The sequence below is a fragment of the Ceratotherium simum genome, chromosome 7 (assembly GCF_057802395.1).
Source record: "Ceratotherium simum simum isolate JZ-2026a chromosome 7, ASM5780239v1, whole genome shotgun sequence".
In the NCBI taxonomy this organism is placed as follows: domain Eukaryota; kingdom Metazoa; phylum Chordata; class Mammalia; order Perissodactyla; family Rhinocerotidae; genus Ceratotherium; species Ceratotherium simum.
In genome coordinates this window covers 35,057,740-35,081,079 of record NC_141906.1, presented here as the reverse complement: position 1 = coordinate 35,081,079, position 23,340 = coordinate 35,057,740, and the positions used below count along the sequence as shown (strand labels likewise).

At 49.2% G+C, this 23,340-nt stretch overlaps 1 protein-coding gene across 1 annotated transcript in view; it reads left to right on the top strand.

The window, feature by feature from the left end:
• The window catches only part of TENM4 (teneurin transmembrane protein 4), a 404,318-nt gene that overhangs the window by 22,957 nt on the left and 358,021 nt on the right, over window positions 1-23,340 (top strand). Inside the window, exons 2-3 of the mRNA XM_014790360.2 lie at window positions 1,553-1,846; window positions 6,397-6,666. Coding sequence (XP_014645846.2) covers window positions 1,624-1,846; window positions 6,397-6,666 — 493 coding nt within the window. The 5' untranslated portion in view covers window positions 1,553-1,623. The remainder of the gene's footprint in view (window positions 1-1,552; window positions 1,847-6,396; window positions 6,667-23,340) is intronic.

Below are 23,340 nucleotides of genomic sequence, written 5' to 3'. Positions count from 1 at the left end.
TTGTAAAATATTTTGAAATTTTAAAAAATAATAATGGACAGCATTTAAAAATCATACATTTTACATCTAAATCCAAATTTCCAGCTTGTCTTAAAAACTCACAAGACACCCTGCACTCCTACATCGCAGCATTGGCCAACACTGAGTGCCCACTGCCCTCCTGGACAGGCCCACCCTCCCCGCCTGTCAGAGGGCCCCCCGCCCCCACCTGGCACTGAGACTCCCTGCCAGCACTGTTTATCATGAATTTTGCTCTGTTATTTCTCTAGTAGGACAGTCACACAGTGGAATGTTTTGTAGACCCACATTGCTCTGCAAAGTGGCACAATGAAAGAAAGAACTGAGAAGGTTGCATCTTTCAAGAAAAACAAGAGCTCTCCTCATACGTTGTGCAGGATATTCTGCTTTCCTCCTATGCTTATATCCTGGCTCTCATAGGGGGCTACATTTGCAACCCCATAGCCAAAGGAAGACATTTAGGAGAAAAAGCGTGCTATGATAGGTTAAAAAAATCCTGGGGTGTCGGTCTAGGGGAAAAAGGTCAAGATGGAGAAAAGAGGAGAAAGGGAGATTAGGAGTGTCTCACCAATCAGACACCCCGGCAACACCCAGACGTCTGGGGCATGTGCTGTGGCTTCCCCAGGTGCCGATGGTCCTCTGATGAGAAGGACGAGACTGGAGGTGAGGGAAGGACTCTCTGATTGGCATGTAGTCAGGGCCGGCCTAGCTGGAAGGACACTTTGTGTAGTGGCAGGGAGCAGGCTCAAGGGGGCATTATAGAATACAAAAACAGACCTGGGTTCAGATCCTGGCTTTGTTGCTTACCACCTAAGTGACCTCGAAGGAGGTTCTGAACCTCAGTTTTCTCATCTGTCAGATGGGGATTGGTTGGCCCATTAAACAAATGTGTACTAGGTGCATCAGGCTCCACCCTCAGTGCTATTGATCAGGAGTGAGCAAAACAGGTAAGGCCCCTGGTCTCATGGAGCTTACACCTTAATGGAAGAAAATAGACAATAAGCAAGGAATTATTTAATTATCTGGTGATGATAAGTGTGGATTGGTTGTTTATGCCTTGGCTCATTTCCCAGAAAGGTTGGCGACAGTAGTAACATCTGGGGACGTGTGACGATTTAACGAGATAATATATGCAAAGTGCTTACCCCAGTGCCTGAGTATAGTCATTGGTTTCAGGAATTCTTAAGGAGCCCCTGTTCTGTGTCAGGCCCTGTCCCAGCGGGGGACATGATGGGGACAAAGACGTGATTCCTGTCTGGGGGATTAGGAAAACCAGCGCCCTCTGACCTTTGTTGTCAGCTTCCTGATACCCATCACTGGAGGAGGCGGAGGCATCTTCTCGATGGAGTGGCAGAAAGAGACAGGATTCATCCTTAGAGGCCCTAGGTGCAGGGCCCCCTGTGCTCCTGACGCCTGTGTGGCTGTGGAGCAATACTCCTCCGCAGTATTGCAGGGTGACTCGAGGGCCGGATGGAGCAGGTGTTGCCTTCGTCTGCTGGGGCCGGAGCTCACGGCCTTTCTTTGGTTTCCCCAGCTCCAGACCTCTCGGCCCTGAGTGAGGCGAGGACCCTGTTCGTGGATGTGGAGGAGCGCGGGCCGGAGGCCATGGACGTGAAGGAGAGGAAGCCGTACCGCTCGCTGACCCGGCGCCGAGACGCCGAGCGCCGCTATACCAGCTCGTCGGCGGACAGCGAGGAGGGCAAAGCCCCGCAGAAGTCCTACAGCTCCAGCGAGACCCTCAAGGCCTACGACCAGGACACCCGCCTGGCCTATGGCGGCCGCGTCAAGGACGTGGTGCCGCAGGAGGCCGAAGAGTTCTGCCGCGCAGGTGAGGGCGGGCCGGGGGCGGGGCTTGGGCAGGTGTGCTGCAGGTGTGCACCTGCGCCAGGGGCAGGCGAGCACCAACGCGAGCGGGGTACTGCGTCAACACCAAGTCTCTGCTGTTTTGGCACCTGGGTCTGGTCAAAGCCTGCGCCGTAGTTCATTCTTAGTTCATTCGTTTTCGTGCTCACCCACTCGGTTGGCATAATGAGGTGGTTGGGAGCTGCGCTCCCTGTCAGACTGCCTCGGGTGCGTTCAGAGGCGCCACTGCCTCCCCTCTAAGCCTCGGTCCTCATCTGTTAGATGGACATGAGTAGTCTCCTCACTGCATTGAGTTGTGAGGACCGATGAAACGACGTGGTTAAGGGGTAAGCATGCTACCATTAAGTGCTGAAGAAGTCTTATTTGTTCACATATTTATTCCTTCAACAAACATATCTTAGCATCTTCTTTGTGTCCAGCATTGTCCTGACCTTGAGAGGAAGATGCTCCTGAGATGGTTAGACCTAAGAACTTAGTAATTGGGGGGCTATCTCCTTCACTTCCTAGACACAGTAGTCACCAAAGCCTGTCCATCCTACTCGGGAATACCTTCCAAATCTGTCCCTCTCTACTCCATCATCTCTGCCTCTGTCCCGGTTCAGGCCACTATCATCTCTCACACAACCTCCCTTCACCCAGTGCTGCCCTCTTTGGGCCATTCTCTGCACTGCAGCCAGAGTGAAGCGTGGGAATGACTCCCCATTGTCCTTAACCTGAGCTCCTTAACCTGGCATAAGAGAGCTTTCCCCAAATTCACTTGTCTTCCTGTCTTGTTTTATCCCCTGCCCCTCCACACCCCACCACCCATGTGCCAGCCCCGCTGAACTGCTCCTTACTCCCACACCTGCTATGATGTGTGTTCCCTACCCTGGTGCCTCAGAGATGCCTGTTTTTCTGCCTGCAGAGCCGTGAGCCCTCTTTGACGCCTGGTGGGCCACTACCAGTCCCTGACAGTTCACGCAGCCCTCCCTGATTCTGCCCTGCCCACTCCCCTTCCACAGACAGGGTTATCCAGGCACTGTGCTGTATAATTTATATACTTTTTGGCATTTTTGTTTAATCCTTTCAACAACCCCAAACTGAATCATTTGCCCAAGATCACCGAAGTGAGAGGAGCTGTCACACACACAGGCTCCCATGCAGGTTGACATGGCCTCTCCCACAGGCCTGGCTCCACTGAAAGCTGACCTGTTAGCAAGGCTGCCTCTCAGGCTTAAAAGACGGGAGGTCTTCAGCTCTTTCCCAGCTTGTGGTTAAGAACTCAAACTCTGGCATCAGACAGATCTGGATTCAAATTCTGGCCCTGCCGTTGTTGCTACCCTCAGCTTCTTCAGCTGGCCAATGGGATAGCAGTGATGCCCCCTAAGAGTAGGGTGGAAAGGAGGATGAATGAGGACTGTGATTGAAGCACTTGACACGGCACCTGGCACAGAGCAGATGCTTCATAGGTGCTGCCTACTACTAATTGTCATCGCTGGGTCTCAACAAGGGGAAGAGACAACATGGTCTCAAAGCTTTCCCCCAGCTCCTTCCTGCCCATGCTTGATAGAGCTCAGCGAGCCCTGCCCAGCAGCTCGGCCTCATGCCCTCCCAGCACATGAGGCTCCAGAAGGACCCCCTTGTTGTTTATTTTCATAAACAACAAATTAGAAGCATTCTTCTCTCACAGGCAGACAGGAGCATTGCAGTTTACAAAGTATTCTCCCTCCCTTTACCTCCCTGGATCCTCAGAAATCCTGTGAGGGTAGCAGGTCATACATGATCACCCCATGTTAAAGACAAGAACACCGAGGCCCAGGTGATATCCCAGCCCAAGTTTGCACAACTAGATGTTGAGTGAGGTGGAATGTCAACCTGTGTCCTGGGCTCCTCAGGAAAGAGGCCAAAAGGACTTAAAGCAAACAGACCTTGAGGACTTCTCACGTTTGATGAAATAAATCTTCTAAGCTCACACATTGGAAGGGCCAGACTGGCTCAACAGGATCACTGAGCCCTTAGAGTCGGCCCTCACCTTGCATTTCTCCAGTCCTGGGATGTCTCAGCTTACTCATATTGATGCTGAGTCTGGCTGCTTAAAAAGGTATGCAGCGCAAGCCATATGGAAATCAATGCAGCTCGGCTGTTTATTGCAAATAAATTTGATTTTTCACTTAATGTAGCAGTCATTCTTCATAATGTGTGACCAGCCTCCCTTGAGAGGGCCAGCCCAGCAGAGCAGGGATATGGGGAAGGGGGCAGGAAAGGAGCTCAGAGGGAGGCTAACCAGGTGGGCAGGGAATGTGGTGTCCAGAGATGGTGGGAAGCAGATTGAGGGGATTTAGGCTCCAATTTGGAGTTTTCTTCTACTTAGAAGGAGAGCAACAGAAGAGGGCAGACTAGAATATGGCACAAAGGAGTGATGTTGAAAATATTTTACATCTGGTCTGGCCCAGACCCTGGCCAATCAGAATGTCTGCCTGGCCCAGACACTGGCCAATCAGAATGTCTGCCTGGCCCAGACCCTGGCCAATCAGAATGTCTGCCTGGCCCAGACCCTGGCCAATCAGAATGTCTGCCTGGCCCAGACCCTGGCCAATCAGAATGTCTGCCTGGCCACTGAGCAGAACCCAGAGGCGCATGCACTGTGCCAGGCCTGCTAACATTAACCATATTTAACTAGGGGGCTCCTCTAGTTTGTAGGGAGGGGGCTGGAATAGGCAGAGCAGGGGCTGGGGATGCTGGGTGTGAGGAGGCTCAGACATCAGTTATTTACCAACCAGTAGGGAACCATTTCAGGACTTGAACCTCAAATGAAGGCTGTACTACCTGCGTATCAGGCTTGGGCACCCCTCCTCCCGCTGCCACAGCCCGGCCTCAGCAGCTTGCGTTTCAGCAGAGGCCGATGGGTCTCTCCTCCCACCTTCCCTCTCCTTTCATCCATCCTCCAAAGTACCACCAGAATGTGTCTGTTTAGTTAACTTTTACCAAGCACCTCCCCTGTGCCGGGTGTGCTAGATGCTGAACACAGAGCTGACTAGCACGTTCAGGGGCACAGGGGTTATTTGGTAAAAGTGATGCAACAATTATAATCAGAAGCCATCTCTGCTGGCTTCCCGTCCGCCTCTCTGGCAGTTCCTTCTTGCTTTCCTTTGCAGGCTTGTCCTATGCCGTCCTAGCCCTTGTTGCAGGAACACTTCAAAGCTCAGGCATCCACCTTTGTGGATACGCCGTTCTCCACATTCACTCTCATCCGCAAACCTCTCCTCTGAGCTCCCACCAAACATCCCACCCTCTGCTCTATGCTCCCGGAACACTCTCCACGGAGCTCTGCACTTTGGATTTTAACCCTTACCACATTTTTGGTTGTGTCTCCCCGACTTGCCTGTGAGCTCTGTAAAGCCAGGCAGCATGCCCTACTCGTGCTGTATGTCAGTCAAGGCCCAGGGCCAGCTTGAGTTGGTTTAAATTGTGGTGCTACCTGATTATAAGTCCCAGATCACTGGTTTAATTGGGATATGACCCTTAGTGCCTTTGTCCACCCCCTCTTCCTCATCCTCCAAAACACTCAGGGGACTATTAGAAAGATAAGAGCAGCTGTCCCTGAACAGACATTGAGTTAACATTCAGGAGTAACATGGCTGTTTTCCATGCAAGTTAGTATTGCCTTTGTCACTCAAATACTAATCCCTGAGTGAACTGCCCTCACGGGAGTCTTCCCGGGCCTCAGTCCTGGGCATTGCCAGGCCTTCCTGAGCCCTCAAGAGACCTCTCAGCAGCCCAGTTTTGGCTGTGTGCTTGGCTCCCAGGGTTACTCCAAAGTCTGCTGATTCCTGTCACGGCCCTGCCTGGCATGAGCCGGCAGAAGGCAGAGCCTATTTCTTTGTGCCAAGACCCACTTTTCTCTGCCAGTCACCATCTTCTTCACTTTTATGCTCCAGGCTTTTCCAACCTGGCCAGAAGGGAGCTTCCAGTCCTAGGGGAGCCATTTGCATCTCATCAGCTAGGCTTCTGCCCTGCTCAGGAGTGCTCCTTGCTGGCAAGCCCTCCCTGGACTGCAAGAGGAGACCTGAAGCCCTCCATTCAATTTAGAAGACATTTATTGAGCCCTTGCTGAGTACCAGATTTTGTTCTAGGCACAGGGACTTAGGAATGAACAAGGCATGGTCCCTGCCCTTGTTGAGGTCGTCTCCAGCAGAGGAGTCAAGCTGTTAGACAGTTCTACTCTGCAGCACCACTGGGGCCAAGGACTCTCAGAGGGAGCTGGGAGGAAGAAGCAATGACTTCTGCACGGCGTGTAGGGTTAGGGGAGACTTCACAGAGGAGGTGCCATTTGAGTTTGGCCTTCCTTAAAGGATGTAGAGGATTTGGGCTGATGGGGAAGGGGCGCAAGGAGCCAGCCAGGCAGAGGAAAGGCATGGGCATGAAACACCACTGCAAGCTAAAGGCCAACAGTGAATCCTGGGGAAAGGGGCCAGGCTTATGGTGGGGAGACCCCTCCTCAGCACCCTAACCAAGTTCACTTGCATTTCCTCCCAGGAGCTAACTTCACCCTGCGTGAGCTGGGGCTAGGGGAGGTGACGCCGCCTCACGGGACCCTGTACCGGACAGACATTGGCCTCCCCCACTGCGGCTACTCACTGGGGGCCAGCTCTGATGCCGAAGTGGAGGCAGACACCGTGCTGTCCCCTGAGCACCCCGTGCGGCTCTGGGGCCGGAGCACACGGTCGGGGCGCAGCTCCTGCCTGTCCAGCCGGGCCAACTCCAACCTCACGCTCACCGACACCGAGCACGAGAACACTGAGACCGGTGAGTGGCCCGCTTGGCCTGTGCCAGGCACCTGGGTTGCCGGGCAGGGGGTTTTAATTACAGTATTGATTTTCTGCTCCACCGCTTGGGGCTCTGGTGAAGTTGGTGAAAAATTGCTTTGCTCTCAGTGGTCAAAAGTCAGAACCTCTTGCACAATGACATGAAATACCTACCCATTGGTGACATGCCAGAGATTGGGTCGCTGCTCTTTCCTTCCAGATTAGGGGGACACCTAGGGGGCGAGGTTATTGCTTACAAGGTGCCTATGTGCAGGGGTGCAGAGGGATCAGGGAGCAGTGGTAACCGGTCCCCCGCCACTTGTCCTCCGTCACATCAGCTGTGCTGGTCCAGCCTGAGTGAGTCCTGCTCGTGCAGCCTCCAGCCTCCAGGCACTCAGCAGTCCTGGGCAGTCGCCACAAGTGCTGCCCCACCCCAGTATCTTAGGCTGATCAGAGGATAGCTTCTAAACAAAAACTGTCACGTCGGGGTAACTTAAAACTTTAGGTTTTGCTCCAGTTTTCCCATGATCTCATCTGCAGATTTGGGAAAGTGCTGGCTCTGGATTCTATTCCACTCTCATCTCTGCAGCTCCTTCTTCCAAGGCCGGAGAGATGCTGTGGGAGAATGATGACAGCTGGTTCACACGCCTCCTTTTTATGGTGGAGGGAAGGGAGCCTGGTTTCAGCATTTTCCTCCTGACTCTCGGGACCTTGTTGGCAGATCTCTGAGTTAGATGCAGCTCTGTGGTGAGCTAGGGGGAATCTCCCTTTCTCTGGTGATTTGTGCCCCTCCAGTCTCTGGGCAGCTTTGGGAACCCAGGTCAGCAGGAGGCTCCTGCTGGAGTCTGGCAGCGAAGACTTAGGGAGAGTGGCAGAGGCCAAGAACAGCCCCTGTGCCTGGAGGAGGGCTTTTGTTTCTCAAAAGTCCACTGAGAGGGTCTGCCAGCGCTTCCACACTAGAGGGAGGTGTGGAGAGGGCAGACTGAAGGAGAACTGGAAGAGCCAAGCCAGGTGCTGGTGCCCCTACTGGTTTCCAGCTCCAAATGCAGGATCCTAGTGATTTCTGCCCAGGATTCCGGGGGACCAGGGTGGGGACCAGGTCAGAGGTGAAGGCTTAGGCAGGTCAGTCTCAGAAGAGGATGCTCCAGCTTGGTTATGCAGGCCCTAATCCCAGATTTGGGATCAGGCAAGAGACCAGGTAAGGTCAGGATCATGTGGGGAAATTTATCTCCTTCAAGTGTCAAATGCAGCAGAGTTCCAAATGTCCATTCCGCCACCCCGCCCAGAGATCTCGGAGGTTTTCCTGGGGACCCTGTGTACCTGTCTGAGGGGCGGGGGAGCAGCAGATCCTGGGTACTGGCTTGGCAGGGTCACCCTCCCCTGACCCCCAACCAGCCCTGTGAGGGGGCCAATGACATGGGCACCTGAGGGAGATCCCCCTCTGTGTAGTGGGAGACATCCACACTCCCTCATCCACCTTCCTACCTAAGTCAAAGCTGAGCCAGCAGCCCCTCCTCTCCCGGCCCCCACCATGCACTAAACCAGAGCACCCATCTGTGGTGTGAGGCCTGTACAGAGAGAACGAGAACGGTGTCTGATTAGGAGGCAGGGAGCCTGAGTTCCATCACTGACCCAGGGTGTGGCATTGGATACGTTAGATCCTTTCTCTGGACCTCAGTTTCCTCATCTATAAAATAAGTAGTTTAAAAGAAATCAGCATTTTCTGTGCTCTGAGAATGTTAATAGTTCTTAGATTGGGGGTGGGGAGGTTGTGCACTGTAGTCAAATAATGAAGGAAACACTGGGTTAAACAAGTTTAAGCCAGATTCTTTACTGCAGGCCTTCTCAGAGCCTTGATTGTGTTAAGTGCATGCTAATGGATAAATTACAAGGAGATATCTTAGCATTCACCAATTGATCTGACCACAGAACCATTTATTCTCAGCCTTTGATCAGACCATTGTTCTAATGAACACTTTTCGGGAATAAGTGAGCTGGATGACCTCAGTCCCTTCTAGATCTAGGAGTCTGTGATTCTAAGTGTTTACATAAAGATGAAGGTATACAAGAGGAAGATGATAATGATAACAACATTAATAGTTAATAGCTGCTGCTGATTATCAGACCCCAAGCACAGTGCTAAGGGCTGTAGTTATAGGATCTCATTTACTCCCCCTCCAACCCTTTGAGGTACGTTTTATTATCCCCACTGCACAAAATAAGGAAACCGCAGCCCAGAGAGGTTAAGAAACCTGCATAGGTTACACAGCTAGCTAGATGGGATTTGAACTCAGGCCTGTATTACCATAAAATCTTTACTCTTGTAGCCCTAGAGATAGTGAATTTCCTCTACATTAAAATACTTGAATTCTTTGTTCTTTTGAAGGCTTCTTCCCATGGTGGCAAATGATCATTTTTCCATAAAGCCATGACAGAGTGAGTTGCATGCCGCCCACATTATTGTACATTCCCTGAGAGCCGAATTACTGCTGAATTAAGCCTCTGTTGGGTGATAATGACATAGTCGACAAGCCTGAAAAGCTTCAGCCTTTGATAACAGGGACGGGGAGATGGCTGCCTGCTGCCCCGGGCCATGCCACCCTCTCCTTCTGGTCATCCATTCCCATGCTGGCCTCACTAGGGAAGACGAGCAGGCAAAAGAGATGGGCAGGTGAATCTTACAAGGAGCCCCTGGCCTCTGCATCCCTTCCAGCCCTGGTCTCCCCAAACCCAGACACCCCATTGGTGTCCACGCACTTGTCCACTTGTTCTCAGTTGGGAAGTTACATTAAAGGCTTTGTGATATCCGGATCTAAATAAAGACAGTGACTCTTACGACAATGGATGAGACATAGGGATGGCTGCCTTTTATCCACTGTTGAGGTTGACAGCACTCTTGTTCTTGTTCACATCATCTCCTCAACTTACAGCTGAGGATTGAGGTTCAGAGAGGCAAAGGGTGCACGGGGCTGTGTGTCCAGTTGAGCTGGAGCTAGGCCCTACACAGGAGTCTTGATTCTTTTCCAGCTCTCTCTCTCTCTTCCTCCTGACTGTCCCACTCTCCCGTCTTTCTCCCCTGCACTCCTCTCTTCCTCTTGCTTTCATCCCCCTGACCCCAGCTCTTTCCTTCTTCTTTGATGAGAACTTAGATCTTACCATCAGAACAAGGCTCAATTCCACTGGACGTGTCAGCCTGCACATCATGGTGTAGCCACTTTTCAGGAGTGGAGAGAAACCATACTGAGGGCCAACCGTGTGTCAAGCCACCGCACATGTGTGATTGCCTTTAATCCTCACGACAACGCCATGGCATTCCCATTTCCCAGATGGGAAAACGGAGGCTCCAAAAAAGTTAACTGATGTGCCAGAGATAACACAGCTGGTAAGTCAGCAGGTCGGCAAAGCTCGGATCTGAACTCAGGTCTCTCTGATCCTACAGTCTGAGCCCTTTGCCTGCTTCCATTTCAGTCAGTGAGGGTATTAAACTCTTACTCGAGGCCACCAGAAATGTGCGATGAAGTTCTCAGAGATCCTTACCAGATGGGAAACACAAAGCATCACCTCCAGCAACTTGCAGCCACAGGAACATCGACTCTGCCTCCACGGCCAGCCTTGCATTAGTCAATAGTAATTGTCAACAGTATTGATAGCGGCGGAGGCTTTTGCTGAGGTCACGGTGATGCTGCATGCAGCTGCCATCAATAATCACTTTTATGGGGTCCATTAAAGCCAATTTCTGCCCCTGAAGGTTAATGTCAGCAGCTTTTATGTCACTGCTTAATATCCAAAATAAATACAGAATTGACTGGGTAATGTAAACACAAATCTTTCTCCTCAGGGCCGTCAGGCAGAGCCAGCCCTCGGGCCTCTCCTGCAGAGTGGGGCCAGCAGGAGCTGGCGCCATGCCAGGCACACAGTTGGCATTCCATAAATGTTTTTTAGAAAGCAAAGGGTACAGTTTGAGTTCCACTCCCAACCACTGGGGTCAGGTTGAGGTGTCTCTTTAGTAGACTCATTCTGTAATTTGTTCTATAACTACAGCGAGCTCCTTCAGTGTGCCAGGCATTATTCTAGAATGGAGAATCTAGATGAAGAGCCAAGGAGGCGGAGATGTGACACCTTTGTGGCCCTGTCTGTAGTGGAGGTGGAGTAGGCAGTGTTGCAGAGAAAGAACAGTGGCTTCAGAGTCGAGTGAGGATACCTGGCCTCAAATCCTGGCCAGGCCGTGTCCCAGCTCTGAAACCTCACCTCACCTCCCTCAGCCTCAGTTTCCTCATTTCTGAAATAACATGCCCGTGGTTACCAGGGCCTGGGGAAGGGAGGCATGGGGAGTTCCTGTTTCATGGGTGCAGATTTTCAATTTGGGTTGATGAAAAAATTCTAGAGATGGATAGTGGTGATGGTTGCACCATAATGTGAATGCACTTGATGCAACTGAATTGTACACTAAAAAATGGTTAAGAAGATTATATATGTTTTACCACAATAATAAAAAAAAAAAACACAAAAACAGCATATCATCTTCCTTCGTTGAAGTATTACTGGGAGCCTGAACTACAACACGTGTGAAACGTCTGGTCTGTGTCGGTCTTTAATGTATGCCAGCTAGTAATATTAATTTTTTAAAGAGCTGTGGGATGACAGTAAAAGGAGCCATTTGTTTTGCCCTGAAGGTGCAATGGCTGGTTCCTTCATTGCACTCACGTTATGCACCTGGGCTAGGAGGCCACGTAGGATTTCAGTGAGCATAAGAGATCAGAGAGAGGCATTCCCAGGAGAGGCAACTGCACAACCAAGGCTTGGAGGCATGAAGAGGCATGATGGGTCTGGGGAATAGTCAGAATTGACTCCCTGCTTTAATCCCAGCAGCAAGTTGAGAAATTCATTTAGAAAAGAAACAATGAAACAGAATCACAGTTACCCCCAAATTATCAAGCAGCCCGGGTGTCAAAAGGGAAGGGCCGGCCCCGTGGCTTGGTGGTTAAGTGAGCGCGCTCCACTGCTGGCGACCTGGGTTCGGATCCCGGGCTCGCACCGACGCGCTGCTTCTCCGGCCATGCTGAGGCCGCGTCCCACATACAGCAACTAGAAGGATGTGCAGCTATGACACACAACTATCTACTGGGGCTTTGGGGGGAAAAATAAATAAATAAAATCTTTAAAAAAAAAAAAAAAAAAAAGGGAAATTATTGGTTAACCTAATTAGGCAGGCAAATTGCTTATTCAGTCAGTAGATTAGGTGAGCATCTCCAAAGCACAGTGAAAAAGAAGCTCATTACCAATTTAACTCAATTTATCCTCTACCCTCCCTTGCCCCATACTCATGAGACTTGGTTTTAAAAATCTATATCTATCATTAATTCCCTAAGTGGCCAGAGTACTGCAGCTACCCAGCCATTGGACACAAGGCTCCATCTTCTAGGATGGGAAGCCAGGCTCCCTCAGCTGGGGTAGGGATTGGACCCCCCCACATTTGACCACTCTTCTGCCTTGTGAGTAGCACACATCCCCTCCCAGAAATGTGGAGGAGGTTGATATTTACAGGGTATGAGTCTCCTGCTGGGCAAAGCTATTCATGTAACGAAGGCTGTAAAGCCCCCCAGTTCCAAAAAGGATTGGGAAGGGCCTAGTAGAGTCAGAGCATCTGAAACTCTGGGAGCTAGGAGGGATCTTAGTGACAACAAGCCCATTGATTCTTAACGTTTCCCCATTTTCTATCCAAGGAAACTGAGATTCAGAGAGGTTAGCTGACTTGCTGAAGGTTGCACAGCTAGTAAATGGCAGAGCCAGGGTTTGAATTCAGATCTGCCTCACTCCAGTGCTCATTATCTTTCTTGACCACTGCACTCTACAGTTTGTTCTGTTTTATAGAAACCTGTTTTTATTAGCTCAATGCATACAATGTATACAACCTAGGAGATGCTTCTAGCTGTATCCAGAACACAAACTTCTTTGTCGATGTTAGAAACTTCTAGAAAAGAAATTGAATCCATAACTTGTTAGAACTGATCAGGACCTAGAGATCATACCAGGCCACTCTCAAATTATGACATGCTAGAGAAAAGACATTTAAAGTAGGGATTATCGAGGTTTAAGAGAAAAATTCCAACCAGAAGGTATCTGAGAAGGTTTTATGGAAGAAGCTCTGGACCCTGGGCTTTGAGGGATGGAAAGGACTTTAACAGATAAAGAGTGGGAGGAAAGGGGATTCTGTGTGGACAAAGGCATGGAGATGGACAAATATGAGGTATGTCCCATGGGCTGGAACATAGGTGTGTAACTGGGAATATGGGGGCAGAGTGTGCTGGAAGGGAAGGTTGGAGAGCTGGCTGGACATCAATCATTTTACAACTATTGTTGGGCACCTACCATGTAGCAGGTACTGCTTTAGGTATTGGGGTTCCAGCAATGATCAAAACAGATAGAACTGCCCACTCTCATGGAGATTATGTTCTAATGGGGAGACTGATGATAAACAAGTATAAAAACTAAATTATATGGGACGTTTCAAGATGAGAAGTGTCGTGGACAAAGGGGTAGGAAATGCCAGGGTGGGAGGGGGGTTGCAGTTCTAAATATAGTGGCCAGAGAAGGCTTCACTGAGAAGGTGACTTTGGAGCAAAGCCTTGCAGTAGGCAAGGGAGCCAGTTAAGAGGATGTCTGGAGGAAAAGCGATCCTGGCAGAAGGAAGGACAGGTACCGGGGCCTTGAGGCCGGAGCGTGCCTGGTTTGTTTGAAAAGCAGCAAAGAGGCCACTGTGGCTGCAGTAGGGGAAGAGGTCAAAGAGATGGTGTGGGGTAAGGGTGCATGCAGTCCACTGCAAGGAAAGATTCTGAGCTGAGGAGCGACAGGGTCTGACTAATACTTGGACAGGACCATTCTGGAAGCTGTGTTGAGTGTAGACTGCAGTGGGCTATGTCAAAGTAGGAAGCTATTGCAGTAATCCAGGAGAGAGGATGGGGGCTCAGGCCAGAAAGAGGCATGGAGGCAGTGAGGGTGGCATCTGTACCTGTGAAGGGAATGAGCTACCTCTTCCCTCCTCCATCCCAGGGCCTCATTAGCAGTGAGGAAGAGCTCAGTACTCTCTGGTTCTGTGACCCAAATGGGCTCCCAGGTACTCTAAGGGGAGGGGGCTCACGTCTGATCCTTCTCCTGGCCTCACAGCAGCTTCAGCCCAGTTGCAGGGTCCTTTAGCCACTGGCCTGTCCCATGCCACATCCCACACTCTTTCTCATAGTCCACAGCCTTGGTCATGAAGCCCACCCTTTGTGCTTTCCTCATACCGTGTTCCATCCTGCTGCTGGTCATCTCGGTTCCTGACCTTGCTGCCCAACTCCCACTCCCAGCCTTGCCATGCCTCCCACAGGAGACTCTTGGCACCGTCTTTTTTTGTTATGATCTTGGCCTCCTTTTGGCCTTAATTCCAGTCCTTCCTTCTGCTCAGTTGCCTCAAACTGCCTTGGTGAAGTTTGACCTGGGGCCTCCTCTCCACAGCACCACCTCTGCTAGAATTGCCTGTGATCTGGAAGCTGGTGTCTGACTGCCACTAACATTGTTGTTCTTGTGAGTTCTACGTAAGAGGACTTTAAGAAGTCCTGGCCCAGTTTAAATGCACCCCAAATCCACACCCCACTGGCAAGCTCTGTTGCTCTCCCTAGTGGGCAGTCTATACTAACACAAGAGCACCAGGCTTCTGAACAGGGAGGGGGAAAAGAAAGACAGGGAGGTTCAAAGCTATGCTAAATTAAGATAGATTGCATTCTTGAAACTAGGTTAGGCCCCGCTGTGTGTGGCAAGAGGTACAGCAAACCAGAGTTTTACTTTCAATTTGAGCCAACATGACTTTCATTTCCAGTGGAAGCAACGATGTGCACAGTGACAAACTTCCCACCAAAAGACATTTGTGAGACGTTTTTTTCCCATCAGCAAGCAAAGCTTTGTCCAAGGTGAGTGGCTGTTGACCTGTTTCAACTTCATCTAACCCAGGATGACTTCAGGGAAGAAAGGGAATAACCCATGCTGGGAAAAGAGCTTCCTGCCCGGAGGACACTACTTCCAGTGCTGGGTGTGTGGAGTCCAGGGATGAATCTGGTTTCAGTTGTAGGCTCTGTCACCAGCCCCAGTGTGACCTTGAGCAAGTCACTTCTCCTCTCTGGGCATTAGTTTCCCCATCAGCCAAATGGGGTCATTGGACTCTTGGGCAGCAAGATAACTTGGAAGGAGAATGGGCTGTGGAGTCAAACTCAGAATCCCAGCTCAGCCACTCAGGAATTGAGTGATTTTGTGCAAATGACTGAATCTCACTGAGCCTCAGTTTCTTCATCTGCAATGTGGGGTTGAATATATGCCCACTTCCTGAAGTTGGAATGAGCATGAAAGGCGAGTGTGTACCTGGAAGGACCACAACTATGTTTTCCAGACTGTGGGTCGTAACTGATCAAGAAATAAATGCTGTGGCTCAGCACCGTCATTGAAAATAATAATAACAGACAGAATAGAGAGGAGCAGAATAGAGTAGAGAGCACACGGGAAGGTAAGTTCTATTTTGTGAATTTTTATTTTAGTTATACTTCACACACGACACCTGTACTAGGTTATCATGTACAATGTATTTCTTACTATGGAGTTCAGTAAAAAAGAAAAATAATCTTAAAAGACAGCACCTGGCACATAGCAAGACCTTGTGAGTGTTAATTCCCTTCCTTCAAGGACCCCTCAGCTTGAAGTTTCCATGATTCATGATGTCATAGCCTTGTCCAAAAGCTCTTGGCCTAGTATAACTATGGCCTCCTTACAGAGAATGAGTGTTTATCTGGGCTGGGGCTCCTGATTCAGTGGAAAGAAGCTGGGCTCTGAGATCAGATGGACTTGCTTGCCCAAGGTCACATGGCTTGTATGATAACAGAGCTGGAATCCCTGGTTTGTAGAACCTGGCCATCTCTCCCTCTCCCCTCACTCCCTCCTATGTAAATGGCCACTGGGGTGACTAATAAGCCCTAGGACAGCTACAGGCTGTGGGGACAGCAGGAAAAGCACCCCCAAGCAGGAAGAGCTCACTTAGGAGGATACAGGGGGCTGGAGGATTCATCAGCTAGGTTCATGTAACCAGTTGAATCTCTCCACTCAGGACAAAGGCAGCTGGAGAGGCACCCAGGGCAAATATACACGGGCACAACAAGCAACTAGCATGTCAAGTGAAATTTGGCTTCCCCTAATGCATGGATCCTCACCACAAATTTAATTTCGCACTAATCAACCCAGGCAGATTGACCACAATACAGAAATGACTTGCCTTCCTTTGACTTTGTGCTGGAGGGCACCATGTGGAGCAAAGTATGAGGAAGCACTCCTGGGAGTTCATCTGGGTTTGATAAATGAAGCAAGTGTGGGGAGGGTGGCAGTGATTATCCCTGGGATCCCTGGAACCAGGCTCAGGGCAAACCCCACGCAAGGCAATATCTTTTTAGGAAAGAGGTCTTAGAGAAGACAAGACACTTCCCCCAAAGTGACAGGCCTGCCTTCCTCTGATGGTGGGGAGCAGCAGTGGTGAAGAAAAAGAGCATTAAACTAGCAGTCAGAGGACTGGGGTCTGACTCCCACCTGTGTGGACTGTTTAGGAAACAGCAAGAGGTTTGTTAGGGCCGAGGCTGTGGGGGTTAAGAGGAGATGAGGCCAAAGACGAAAGCCAGGCATCACGGTGGAGGATGGTTCTGAATTGTTGGCACAGGAGTTCAGCCTTTCTCCTGATAAGGAAGGTGATAAGGAATCATAGAAATGTTTTTTGTTTTTTGTTTTTTTTAATTTTTATTTATTTATTTTTTTTCCTCCAAAGCCCCAGTAGATAGTTGTATGTCACAGCTGCACATCCTTCTAGTTGCTGCATGTGGGACGTGGCTTCAGCATGGCCAGAGAAGCGGTGCGTCCGTGCGCGCCCGGGATCCGAACCTGGGCCGCCAGCAGCGGAGTGCACGCACTTAACCGCTAAGCCACGGGGTCGGCCCCATAGAAAAGTTTTGAACAGAGAGAGAGAAACGATGGCAAATAGCTTCCCTGATTCAGGTGAGGACAGACATCTGGGGTGGCCTTGACCTTGAGAAGACTGGAATAGCCTTTAGCTTTGAATTGAAAGCAGTTCAACAGAGTGAGGCTGCAGGTCTGGCTGGAACCTACATTCATAATGCATTTGCCCATGATAATTAACCATGAACCAGAATTATCAATAATTTCAATTCCTGCCTCTGCTAAATTTTGACTTTAAAGATCCTTCAGAGGGTACCCAACTAATTATCAGAATTTGTTTGTAAAGAGTTTGCTTGTATATATAATTCCTGCCTGCTTATACTGATAAACTTGACTTAGTCTGGGTTTCCTAGAAAACAGAGCTTGAGGCAAGTATTAAGTGCTAATGCTTTATTTGGGGAAGAGCTCAGGGGAGTGAGGGAGAGAAAAGTGCAGTGAGGCAAAGACAAATGAGAAGCAAAGAAAGGAGATCTATTATCATGCTGGCCAGCACTTCACAACAAGCTGCAAAGAGACATGCCTGGCCTCTCAGCCGTTGCACCTCCTCAGGAGGTTCCCAGGCATGCTGTACAGAGAAATCATGCCTCCAGAGCACTCTGTGGGTGGAAGGAAGGACAAGCATTTGATGGGCCCTGGGCAGAATTCCATGGGCCCAAGGAGAGGTGACCACCACAGTGGCAGCTGAGGTGGACCACTTGGCTGAGGGTCAGCAGGTGGTCACCCCAAGAGAATCTGAAAAGGTTCATAAGCTGTGATCAATACCACTGTTAACTGCTTCTCTCATCCTGCCCCTTCCTCTGTTTCCTTTTGCTTATGAGCTGTACCTGGCAATTATCACAAGAATAATGCTTTCTATTTATTATGCATTTACAATGAGCCAGACAGTGTGCATGGATTTTTTTTCACTGAATTATCATCATTAGCCTATAAGATAGAGTTTGTTTTTCCAATTTTATGAATGATGAAATTGGGGCCCCACTATGGACTGAATTGTGTCCTTCCCTAAGTTCATATGTTGAAGCTCTGATGCCTAATATGATGTTACTTGGAAATGGGGCCTATGGGAGGTAATTAGATTTGGATGAGGTCATGAGGATGGAGCCCTCATGGTGGACTTAGCGCCCTTATGAGAAGAGGAGGAGAGAGAGATTGCACTCTCTCTCTGCACGCACACACTGAGGAAAATCCATGTGAGCACACAGGGAGAAGGCGGCCCTCTGCAAGCCAGGAAGAGAGCCCTCACCAGAACCCAACCATGCTGGCACTCTCTAGAACTGCAGGAAAATAAATTTCTGTTGTGTAAGCCACAGTGTGTGGTATTTTCTTACAGCAGCCCAAGCAGACGAAGACAGGCCCCAAAAACTTAAGTAACTTTCCAACTAGGAAGTCACAAAGCTGATCCCTAACACAGGGCTAATCTAAATCCAATGCTCTTAACCCTGGCCACATTGCCTCACAGAGACAGGAATGCAAAACTATGTGGGTGAATACATGCCTTTGTGGGTTAAAAAGGTGCCAATATACCAAACCAGCCCCTCCAAGAAAACACTTAGTAACTCACACTTATAAGCACAGACTGTGGAGCCAGACTGGCTGGGTTGGAACCCCAGCTCTTCCACTTACTAATTGTGTCACCTTGTGTTACACAAGGCAGGTTTCTTAATCTCTCCATGCCTCAGTTTCTTCACCTGTAAAATGGGGATAATTCTACTGTCTACCCCATAGTGTGGTTGTAAGAATTAAATGAGCTCAGAGAGTTAAAGCACTTCGAATAGTGCCCAGCACTTAGGGCGTGCTGTACAAGTGTGTGCTGCTGTTGTTATTAATTGTACAGAGCTTTGTGATTTACAAAGTGTTTTCACATTTTGTTTAACATTTCCGACCGCCTTTGAGGTTGATGCCAGTCTCATCGTTGTTGGGAAGTTCTCTGAGGTCACACTGCATGACAGTGACAGAGATGGGATTCAATCCCGGGTCCCCTCTGACCGCCACACCACGCACCGTTGTTTATAACTTATCCGGCAGCTGGTGAGCCTGGCTCTTTCCACCAAAGATGACTCCCCAGTTACCAAGGCCAAGTGTGAAAAGACTGCAGCAGATCTGATTTTCCTCAGGCCGGTTTCTCCCAGCCTGCTCTGTGAGAAGGATCTCAGCCCAGGCTATCTGTTCTAGAAACTTCCCTACAAATCAACAGCCAAACCCTTTCTGTTCCAAACACTGAAGAGGACTTTTCTTTCCACTACCACTCAACAGCCTGGCTCCTAAATCAGTTTGCTGTGCTTAGCTTTGTAGGGTCTTAACTACAAAACAAATTGCTCTTCTGAATGTGCCTCCAAGAAGGAAAAAATCGTATGGAACAAACCAGGTTCGAAGTGTGGTATAAACAAAGGGAAATTGTTTGCCATTCCAGCTGCTTGTAAGGATGGAAGAGGGAGGAGAGAAGAGCCATTGTGGGTGTGAAGTGGGCTGTGAAAATGCAGAGGAAGCCTCTTCAAATAGGAACCAAGTGGGCTAAGTCAGAAGTTAGCGCATGAGAAGTGAGGCACCTCCGGGCATCTCTCCCGCTCTGCAGCCTCACTCAGGAACATAAAGAGAGAAACTGCTTAAGCCCAAAGAATTTACCCTTCTTTCTACCTGCATCCGCAACTTTCAGTAGTTTATTACCTCAGCACTAGAGTTAGTAGTACTAAAAGATGCATTTTATTTGGAGAAAATATCGTGTCATTTTTTTCCTCAGCTAGATTTAATAAGCTCTTCAAGAGTCTACTCTGGCACTTGGCCATTACGATTCACATTTGGGGAGTGTGTAACAGCTCACAATACCCTTCAATACCTGACATATCATAAACTATCACATCATCTCCCCAGTCCAGGGCATCAAGCACGCACCCTGACTTTGAACCCTGACAGTGGGCTCAGCTCAGCACATAGTGGGACTCATGGCTAAGATTTATTATAGCAAAAGGGTACAAAACAAACCAGCTCAAGAGAGACCCCGTGCCCAAAGATTTTATCAGGGGCTGGTCACATAGGCACCCTCTGCCTAACACGTGCCAAAATTCCAGACTCTCAGAAGGAAAACAGGTATGTAGCTTAAACCTTGTAATTTCTACATACAGTCTAGGCACAGTGAGCCACTCTTACCATTTAGGGACAGTGTTATATCAGGTAAGGAACTGTTTACCAGCCAAGATCCCAGCTGCCAGCCAAGAGCCAACCTCACAAGCAGACTTTTCTAAGGATGGCAGTCTCAGGCCTGCTATGTTGACACTTTTCTGCACAGAGCCTCTCGTACTCCCTTCCTTTTTTTTTTTTTTTTTAATAATTTTATTTATTTATTTTTCCCCCAAAGCCCCAGTAGATAGTTGTATGTCACAGCTGCACATCCTTCTAGTTGCTGTATGTGGGACGCGGCCTCAGCATGGCCGGAGAAGCGGTGCGTCGGTGAGCGCCCGGGATCCGAACCCGGGTCGCCAGTAGCAGAGCACGCGCACTTAACCGCTAAGCCACGGGGCCGGCCCCTCCCTTCCTTTTTAAATAGAGAGTTACACCAGCAGACCACCCAGTGTCAGCTTCTCAGGTCAGCTCTGTAGTCCTTTCTCTACTCTTCGTCTTTCATGTGGTAACTCTTATAAAGTGATTATAAACTTTCTCTGTAAGAAATTGCTTGATAAAGAAAGCTCACTACTAGTGCTGGTAGTGAAAGAGAAGAAAAAAATGAAATGATGGATCTTACTCAGGAAAAGGAGAAATACATTTAAATGATCTCACAGTGGGACAGTGCTACTTGGTCGACAGTGGTATTGATGAATTGGGGGTTGGGGGGGGTGGGAAGTTGTGAGGCTAAATGACTGAGGAGGTGCTGTGTACATGCGTGCATCCATTCAGCAATATGTGCCAGGCACTGTGCTAGTGCCGCCAGAATGCTGAGGTGAGGCAGGCATGGTCTCTGGCCCCAGGGGCTCAGGGTGTAGAGAAGACAGACACATCCCTAGGCAGTGTTATATGAGTGCTGTGAATTACCCTGGGTGGCCAGCAGTGAGGGAACCAGCAGAAGAAATCTGGCCCTGCTTAGGCAACTGAATAAACTGACTCCTAAGACCCCCTGCAGTTTTGAGCACCCATCCAGGGAGAACTGGGACAAGACCACAGGAAGAGGAATGTCCACCACGATGGCCTCTCAGCCCTACCAATCCTGGAACAGTTTTCAGGAGTTCCAATGGCAGAAGCAGCAGCTTGGAGGCTGTGGGTTCAGACTGTTTGATACATAAAATAGGCTAGGGGAGGAAGCTTTACCTGGTGGTCAGGTGCGGAAAAGTCCCAGATCCCCTGTACCTGAAATCAGCCCCTCTGCTAGGGCAGGCAACATCAAAATCCCTTTAATGCCTTCCAGCCAGAGACTACCAGGACCTCACCCATAGTTGAACAGAGTTGGGTTTATTGGCTCTTTGCCAGGAGGGAGAACCACACCATGGGGAGTCACTGGGTGTCTCAGTAAAGTGTGTTAGAAAAGATGGACCGCATTTGGCCTTGTGTTAGGTGATTTGGGGGTGGGTTCAAGGAAGTGGAGCTTTGCTCTGGATTGGATGCTGTCAGGAAGCACGGGTAATTCTGTGCCTGGGTGTCTTCATAAATCTTATGGAGAAGGCAGGAAGAATGAAGAGAGGGTAAAGTTGTAATTGGAAGAGCAGCAGCAGTCACTCATATTGGCCGGGATAGGGGGAAGTTTGGTCATTTTGTGGTTTGGACAATGTTCTGTTTTTGTCTGAGTTCAGACATGATTGCAGAATGGCCTTGCCTTTGTCTTGATCCATTATGGTCACAGCTGCCTGTCTGAAGTTGGTGTGTGAAACTGTTTATACTCACCGGGAGAAAGCCAGCACCCAGCTGTGACTGCCAGGCCAGGTCCCGGCTGTGAGGGACTGCTTTTCTCTTTCTCATCCCAAACCAAAAGACAGAGGAACAGACTCACTGGACCATGATGACAGCTTGATTCAAGGGCCTTCAGTGACCTGTGCCCATGATAAATCTCAGCGTCCTGGGAAAATAGTAAGGAAAATTAGTTATTTAATAATAAGTACTATTATATTAATTAAGTACTGTTAAATATTACTTGCTTAATAATATGTACTCAATAAGTAATAAAAGTTATTTACCTGAATATTTATTATAGGTCAGGTACCATAGGAGCCTCTTTGAATACATAATCTCATTTCATCCTCTTAATATCTCTGCAAGATTGGTATTTTAATTTTTTGCAGACAAAGAAATAGAAACTGCAACTTCCCCAAGGCCACCCATCTAATAAGCGGTAGAGGCTGAGTTCAAACACGGATCTGCCTGACTCCAAACTTGTGCTTTCCCCACCGCCCCGGGCCTCTGTGACATGTGGGGACATACGGGCACTGAAAGAGATGGCTTGCCAAGCTGTGGTTGAGACTGGCATTAGTCCAAAGAGCATGACAGCTCTGTGACAAATCCAAAGTGTGTTCACAGAGCGTTTTCAGGACCACAGAAATGTCATGGGCCACAGAGCCCAGGCGCTGGCAGAGTGTGGTGGCTGCAGGGAGCTGCTGTCATAGCAGCAGGGCGAGCCCACCCTGGCATCCCCAGAGAGGGACGGTGAGCTGGCTCTATTTTTTATTCCTGCACAGTTGGCTAATTAATACGAAAAGGAGCTACTCATTATTGATTAACTTTGTATTCCACCACGACAATGTCTTAATGAAACTCAATATCTACAGCTCAAAAGCTGGGGTGAAACTTTTAAGTGTGAGTGATGGTTAATCTTGCCATCCTCTTCAGAAGTTCAGCATAGTTTAATGGGTTTGGAGGGGAAATTCAAAGACCTGTTTAAGTTGGTCCCTTGGCCGGAGGCATTATTTTTCTTTCAGTGGTCCATTTTGTATTTATCTAGAAACCTTTTCACAGATCTATGTAGCTCCAGGCACAGCCATGGTTTATTTATCTATCTTAGTATAATCAGGATCTAGCACATGAAATGCTGTAAGTATGTCTCACTTAGAGTGTGTTCTCAGGGCATCCTGATGAATGATCGGCCCGTGTTGCGGTGTACTAGACTGAGGCCCAGAAAGAGCAGGCAGGAGGATGGAACTGATACTTATTGGATGCTGTGTTAGTGTCCTAGGGCTGCTGGAACCATATACCACAAACTGGGTACCTTAAAACAACAGATATTTAATGCCTCCCAGTTCTAGAGCTAGAAGTCCAAAATTAGGGTATCTACGGGCCATGTTCCCTCTGAAACCTGTATGGGAATCCCTCCTTGCATCTTCCAAGTTGCTGATGGGTTGCTGGCAAGCACTAGCATTCCTTGGCTTACAGCTGGATTCCTCCAACATAGAGTAGGATGGCCCCTACCTCAATATGACTGGTATCCTTCTAAGAAGACAGCCATGTGAAGACAGAGTCATCTAGGGACAACGCCATGTGGCAATGAACAACATTCCTCCCCCTGGCACACACCACCTCACAGCCAAGCGAGCTGGGTCAGAGCACCAAATCTTAGGCATCTTTTAAGTGAGTGAGCCCCTTCACTGGAGATGTGGATACCACAGAGAAGATTCTTGCCTGAGACCATGTGGGTACCCCATGGCCTTGCCTGTAACAACAGGAGGTGTGAGTGTGTGAGAAT